Raw genomic sequence first — 8,172 nt, 5'->3', positions numbered from 1 at the left:
GACATGTGTCCAGATTCTAAATTCTGCAACAAAATTTTTTTGCATTGCATTTAATTCACACAGTGCAAACTTTGCTCATTTTTTTTTCCCAGTAGAGGGCATATGTGGTCTGTTACTGTCTGTATAGCGCTGCTTAGGACCACATACATGTACATAGTAGGTGTGTTTGTACCATGCTACACTATAATGAAACAGTAGATCTATAAATTACACCAATCTCCACCTGGATCATCACAAATACATTTTCTAATTTGCTTCCATTTGTAGGAGATTCTACCTATGGAGTATAGATATCATCTGCTTCAGTCTGACTACAATGAGGATGGTGTTGCCTTAACAGCAACATTCCGTACAGACGTCTTCACCAGTCTTCACCTTGAGCATCTAAATAAGATGGAAAGTGCGCTATACAAATTCTATGTATTATTATTATTATTATTATTATTATTATTATTATTATTTAATAACAAATTACAACACAAGATTTGGGCAATTTATACAGCCACAATAAATTGTACTGAATGTTTGTTAATCACAGAAAATATTTAGATGCCAGCATGGGCAACAGAGGAAGATCAAGGAAGGGACTTCTAGGCACATGAAGAATGCGGACTGTCGTTCAAAAATGACTGTGACCGTGAGGAAGACTATTCCAGGAAGTGGGAGGAAAAGCAGGTATTACAAACAATTTAATAACTTTTCCACATGGAGGTGGCTCTAAGTTTATATTTTTTTCAGGAGGGTGGGGTGGGTGATACATGCATGTAGCTTCACACCCCCCCCCTTAAAAAAAATCTCGTATTCGGGCAGAACAGAAAAGAAAAGGAACGAAAATGCGGACAAAGTGAAATATAAAAAGGGAAAAGGAAAGAAAAGGAAAGTTTTAAAAATACAAGACAATAAATGGAAAGAAAAGGGGTAAAAAAAAAAAATGGCAATGATGAAATGTTTCATGTCTTTCTCTCATGTATTGTAGCCCAGTCTGGAAAAGGAAAAGAACATACCATCTTCGGTAAGTATAGAGATCCTCAATTAGTGTGTTGAAATTGCTTAGTATTAAAACATGCATGTCTTCTCTTGAATATGTAAACAATTTCTATGTCAAATTTGCAGTGTACATGTAATGTTCTCAAACACTTATGGAAACAAGTTGATTGTTGCATTGCAGTGTAATCTAACAGATTTATGCAAACAAGTGTTACTATCGAATTGTTAAAATGTTTATGATACCTGTAGATGCCTTATTTGCACTCACGTATTTGGGCAGAACAGAAAAGAAAGGGAACAAAAATGCGGACAAAGTGAAATATAAAAAGGGAAAAGGAAAGAAAAGGAAAGTTTTAAAAATACAAGACAATAAATGGAAAGAAAAGGGGTAAAAACAAAAAAATGGCAATGATGAAATGTTTCATGTCTTTCTCTCATGTATTGTAGCCCAGTCTGGAAAAGGAAAAGAACATACCATCTTCGGTAAGTATAGAGATCCTCAATTAGTGTGTTGAAATTGCTTAGTATTAAAACATGCATGTCTTCTCTTGAATATGTAAACAATTTCTATGTCAAATTTGCAGTGTACATGTAATGTTCTCAAACACTTATGGAAACAAGTTGATTGTTGCATTGCAGTGTAATCTAACAGATTTATGCAAACAAGTGTTACTATCGAATTGTTAAAATGTTTATGATACCTGTAGATGCCTTATTTGCACTCACGTATTTGGGCAGAACAGAAAAGAAAGGGAACAAAAACGGGGACAAAGTGAAATATAAAAAGGAAAAAGAAAAGAAAAAGATTTTTTTTTAAAAATACAAGAAAATAAATGGAAAGACTAGAAATGCAATCGTGTCACAACGATGTGCGTGCAATGACGCCATGTTTCTACGTGTCAAACGAAGGAGCTACTCTCGGACTGTTACTATCCAGAGCAATATGTAAGAAGTCTGTAGCTTCTGTGATAGTGCAGATAGTCAGGGCGAAAGAAAGGTCATCAAAAGGGCCCGAAACGGAAAAAATGGTGCCTGGACGGTCACGCATGAGGGTTTCCGGAGAACGAAGAATCTAGTGACCTTGAAGGAATGCTAGAGACTACGCCTACGAATTTTGAAGGGAGTTGGAGTAGTGGAAGGGATCTAGAAAGGGCTCGCAAGCACTGCGTGCAAAACCAATAGGACTTGGTGCATGGTGAACATGTTGCGACGCGTGCCTTGGCACGGAGGGCCGCCCATACTAACACAACCAAATAACAGTCTCAAAAAATGACGTCATGGCCGAAACGTGTTATAATAGGGCGGAAACTCGGCGGAATTCGTATAGTGACCCTTGTTCAAATGCGATTTACTCACAATTTTCTGCGTGAACATATACCATACTTGGTATCATTCGAAAGGGCACTTCAGTGCGGTCAGTTTGAAACCATTGTCATCTGCGCAAAACGTACTGCACGCATCAAACGCGCTAGTACGTAAAGCATAGTAAATTCATCATTTTGGGCGATAACTTGGCGAAGAGGGCATTACAATTTACTAAACTTAGCAGACAGTTGTCACGTATATGGATACATGTGTCTGCCAAGTTTCTTTGATGTAGGTATAAAGATCGCCGGTTTAGAGCAAGTTAAAGTTATTTCTCAATTTTCTTGAAAATGGCGAATTTGGAGGGCAATTTTCTCAAATTTCGTCAGTGATAGGGTATATAATTTTGTATATGGCTGGAAAGGGCATATCTTCAAGTATCTAAATCCAAAAAAGGGTACGGGTTTGCCAAGCCATTATGGAGATACGGCCACAGAGAGAAAGCCAATTCCCAGAACTTTAGAGGGCGCTATTTATGTTTTGCAAAGCCATTGGAGCGTGAAATTTGGCAAGGCTATGTGCAAATATAAGATAAAGATACTGTGAGATTTAAATACCAAACGGAATTTATATGAGAGAGTTATGGCAGTTTTAGTTTATCTAGGGGTCAATTTTTCAAGACTTTGAGAGATTTTTGACGTAGTCGGTTTCAGATTTGAATTTTGAGTACGAAGATGGCATTTTGAAGGGCGGGTTATGCGTCGCAGATTAAAAAACATCTCTTAGACTATCTAGAGGAATTTGTTAGAAGGTTGTAGGATGTAGGATAGTGGAGATAGGAAGGAAGAAAGAAAGGCCTTAAAATGGACCAGAAACGGACAAAATGGCGCCTGGATGGTTATGCATGAGTGATTTCGAAAATCGAAGAATGTAGTGACCTTGATGAGATGTTAGAGACTATGCCTATGAAATTTGAAAGGAAAAGGACATGAGGAAAGCACCTAACTAGGAATCACAAACACTACGTGCAAAACGAATGCGATTTCCTGACGATAAGGATAAGGAAAACAAGGATAAGTATATTAATGGGGCAGAATGTGAACGAAAACAAGGCAATGACGAAGGTCGTCATTGCAAAAAGGGGTAAACAAAAAAAGATGGCAATGATGAAATGTTTCATGTCTTTCTCTCATGTATTGTAGCCCTGTCTGGAAAAGGAAAAGAACAATAATGATTCATTTTCTGTAAGTATAGAGATCCTCAATTAGTGTGTTGCAATTGCTTAGTATTAAAACATGCACGTCCTCTCTTGAATATGTAAACAATTTCTATGTCAAATTTGCAGTGTACATGTAATGTCCTCAAACACTTATGGAAACAAGTTCATTGTTGCATTGCAGTGTAATCTAACAGATTTATGCAAACAAGTGTTACTATTGAATTGTTACAATGTTTATAATACCATAGATGCCTTATATGCACTTGCGTATCTATTTTATTAAACATGTGGAAATTTAATTTCCTCATTTTTCATTAAAACTGATTTTTTCCCTGCTATTGGATTTCATCAATTATCAGCTTGATCGCTGCATTTGTATTTACTTTGTGTTTCATTTGTTTCCATAGGAAGAAAGAGATGATGAAGACGCTGATGATGAAGACGCTGACCCAACATGGACGAAGAGTGAAGACAGTGAAGATAGCAATGATGATTGTGAATCTGATGTCATTCCATATCGCGTACTGCATACATCCAGAGTAGATCAGAAAACAACGCTGGAAATTAAGAAAAGGATATAACAGACAAAGCTGAGGATACATGTATAAAGGTTCTAACAGCAAACAACGAACCTCGGAGGAAGTGGGACAAACAGCATTTTTGTGTATTTTGCGAGAAAGACACTCCAAAATTTGCTCGTTACATCCAGTCACATCATTCAAACGAAATTGATGTTAAAAGAATCATGGCATTTCCATTTACTTCGACTGGCATACAACAATACTGTTGCAACAAATCAACTACCTCGCTTCTCTCAAGGTCAACTCTGTATTGTTATGGACTTGCCAAATGAAACTGAACAGCTGCTTTGATGCTTGTCCCACCGGGAGTACGGCAAATCCCAGAACATGTGCAAAATAACCATCCCTGGCCGTTATTCTCCCTTTCACCAACTCAGGCACCCTTAGTCATTGTTGGGAAGGGTCATACTAAAGCACGCCGCATCCAATTCCGTGTAACCTACTATGTTTGTAGCACGGTGTACAAGGCACTCGGGGAGACATGTCCACAAATTGCTACTCAGATTTCAAGTCAACAACGCAAGTACCGACTTTGGGAAAGAGACCAGTTATTGGTCCTCATCAGTCGAGTCAAAAACTTGGACAGCATAATATTTGTGACGCATGATCGCAATGACACCATCATGGGCATAAGGAAACTGCTTCAGAATACTCCACAATGGTTACACCACATCAAAAACATTCTCTCTGCACTGGACAATACAACCCCATCAGCCACAATTCAACATACCCATGACCCCTATCCCCCTACAATTCGAATGCAACAGTTACCTGACAGCAGCATTGGCTTTGTTTACGTGTTGGTGAGCAACACCCATCGCAACTTTGCATATGTTGGTGAAACAGCATGTATCCAACGCAGACTCCAACAACACAACACTGGTCATGGTTCGAACTTTACGAACAACCCCCAACTTCGCCCTTGGATGTGCTTTGTGCTAGTGTACCGATTTCCAGAGAATGGTGACCATCAGGCAAACATCACTGCCAGGAAGAGCTTTGAATATCAATGGCACACACTCAACGCTCAAGATCCCCTTCCAAACACTCGCACCATCTACACGAATGGCTTAATTGTCTTCAACCGCATGCGTCAACGCTACCCAAATCTAATTTGGGAGGACTTCGGACAATTTCACCCATGAACAACTCCAGCCAATGTGAGTACAGACACTATCCCAACATTCACTTCCAACATCAAAATCAGTAGGTGAGAGGATGTATTCCCCGTATGGGTAATGCATCCTCTCACCACCAGAATCCTTCATCAACAACAGTCATCCTCCAAGCACAGGAACATTACACAAAATTATGTGCAACATCAAAACAGTTCAAGACATGTACCAGTAGGCCTACATTAAAATCCCTTCAGCATGCCTTCAACAAACACTGCATGTAGCCAAAGTAATTGTACCTGTTGATTTTGCTAACACCTTAATCTTTTAATTATTGTCCAACACTAGCATTAACCTGTAACTCATACCCCCAAATCTTCATATCAGAAAGATGTAATATATAGATTTCATTCTTTCTTATTCCAGATATCACCATGCTAGCACAATACCTTGAAGCAGGGGACCTTGATGCAGCCATGGCAATATTTAATCATCCCACGGTGACTAACGTGACATTATCAGAAGTCTTGACCACCACATCAGAGAACACAAGGTTGACAGCCCAAGTGCTCTCAGTGAAGAAACCCAAGCCCAAGAAGTTCCAAAAAGATGGCAACAAATTTTCCAAAGTAGAAAAAAAGTATGACCGGCTTGTTCTCCTCAGGTAAAAACATAACATCCGGGGGGGCCAGTGTCATTACAATGTGTACACCATGCACGTGTGAAAAAAAACGCGTAAAACGGTTGTTTTTCATAGTAGGACGATGTACGCGCGTACATTGAAAAGGGTATCAAAATCGCCAAAATCACGAAAAAAGGGTATACTTTTAACGGAATGTTTACTTCAAAAGGGTATCTTTTCAAACTTTAATACTTGTTTAGGGTATCCTGAGATTGACTTTCAATTACGTGTTTAGGGTCCATTTTGAAAGTCCATACACGCGCATGGTGTACACCTTGTAATGACACTGCCCCCCCCCCCCCCCCCCCCCCCCCCGGGCATAACATTCCAACTACCAACCAATTGTAATCATATCTTTTATGTCAGTCAGCAGGCTTCCCCTCAAAACAGTACTTATCAACCAGAATTGTGAGGCCTATTGCAACAGGACACCTCTACTATGCTTGTCCATCTCAAATACCACCAACATTGTAACATTACGTAGTCACAGTTACAAACACTATAAGTTTCACACACTACCTAAATATCTCTGTATCAATCTTTCAGAAAACTCACCGAAGGTGACCTCTTCTATCTCCTCACCGAAACACCCATGGATACAAGACAACTCTTCAAAATCCAGAACTACACTTGGATTGGAGCAACCGTTGGGTTATTTGAGGCTGAATATAACACCATGCTGAACCACGTTCCCATCATAAAGCTCGACCAGCCACTTCTGCCCATAATACCTACAGTTATCTACCACATCACAAGACCATTTGTCGCAGAGTACTCAGATAAACTCATCCCAAGACCTCTTTACATCAACCAAGCCACACTTACTGTCACCAAAGCTAATGTTATCATCGGTTGTGGAGCAGACTTTTGTGACAGCCAACATAACGTCAACACTCAACGCCCAGCTACCGTCACCCAGGACATAGCGAAGCGAGTGATACAATGCCACATTACATCCACAGAGGCTAATATAAGCAACTCTCCATTCACCTCTGCATCCTTTTCAAGACTCTTCCTCTCAGAACATGCAATGAAGGTAAGTGACAGTCTATGCAATTTGTTTTCAACCACATAATATCAAACCACCAACCTCTACATCCAAACTAAATTGTTTAGAGTGACAGAAAACAGAGTCATTAACAATCATCATGACTATTTACTTGATTTCATCATGTCATAACTTCTCAGTGCATCAACTGATTTATTCCTTTAGGGCCCTTAAAAAGTCCTGTCTACTTAAAAATCCTGTCTCATTAAAATCCCATTCATTAAGGGAGCACTCCTTATTGATATTTAACTGCTTCACTGAATGTGGTTGTATTGGTTTCTATAGGTTTTAGTGACTTCTAAAATCAAACTACTTGAAAACCATGGGTCACACACTATTGTTGTCAAGTACCTGCTCCTTCCTGGGTCTAATCTGGGGGCGCTCACTGAGCCAGGGTTCCTGCAGGATTCCTGTGGGAAGGAGCACTTTGTAATTGTGATAAGAGCCCTTAGCGATGTCTATTACTATACCTCATGAATATTTATTCAGAAAACACTAAGTGCAATGCTCAGTAAAACCTGATGCGCATGACAGTATTTTGCCTGCTTCCCCCCAAGTACACGTAACGCCCTTGCAGGGAAAAAATTGAAAAACTACCGCACCCCCGTAATCATATCACTTATCAGTTGGAAATTCATACGGTGATCGAGAATAATGCATATTTTGGCGTGATTTTTTTCATGTGTTAACTCTACATTCACTGAAATATTTATGAGGTATAGTAAAACAAATACAACATGGCTTATTTCGGGAAGTATTGCAAATTCCTGATCCCTCGGTGTTGGACGCCTGCGACTATTTCCCTCCACTTTGCGTCGGGAAGTAGTCACACGCATCCAACACCTCGGGATCAGTCATTTTCACTACTTTCCTCTATATCATGTTGTATTTGTATAATACCTCATCTAGAAAACATTATTTGTCCTGATCAATGTTACTACTTTCATTTCAGACAACAAGCGCTCAAATTCCGATGCTAGAGTTCAGAAATCATGTCCGTGAACTTGCACAACTGGTTCTTGAGTACAGCAAATTTATTCAAAATGAATAAAAATGCTACTTCTCTTCTATATACTTGTTATAGTTTATTCTTTTTCATATGATGCATATGATATGCAGGAATCATTTAGATGTCGTGCTTGACGGGAGCAGATGCGTACAAATTCCAGAAGATCTTGTAGTGGAGCTCGGAGGCCTTTTGTCCAAAGAAATAGCATACAAATTTGGCGAAGGCA

At 39.4% G+C, this 8,172-nt stretch overlaps 1 protein-coding gene across 1 annotated transcript; it reads left to right on the top strand.

Annotated features, from left to right (window-relative positions):
• The first annotated feature begins 4,867 nt into the window (after positions 1-4,867).
• On the top strand, positions 4,868-7,414 carry LOC115923839. The gene is made up of 4 exons (XM_030985209.1): positions 4,868-5,252; positions 5,634-5,871; positions 6,436-6,925; positions 7,223-7,414. Exons 1-4 carry the CDS (start codon positions 5,102-5,104, stop codon positions 7,412-7,414), a joined length of 1,071 nt encoding a protein of 356 aa, XP_030841069.1. The 5' UTR covers positions 4,868-5,101.
• Positions 7,415-8,172: the final 758 nt, after the last annotated feature.

The sequence above is a fragment of the Strongylocentrotus purpuratus genome, unplaced genomic scaffold, assembly GCF_000002235.5.
Source record: "Strongylocentrotus purpuratus isolate Spur 01 unplaced genomic scaffold, Spur_5.0 spur5_scaffold_14, whole genome shotgun sequence".
In the NCBI taxonomy this organism is placed as follows: domain Eukaryota; kingdom Metazoa; phylum Echinodermata; class Echinoidea; order Camarodonta; family Strongylocentrotidae; genus Strongylocentrotus; species Strongylocentrotus purpuratus.
Note: the sequence above shows the minus strand (reverse complement) of the source record. Positions and strands in the feature narration are given on the sequence as shown.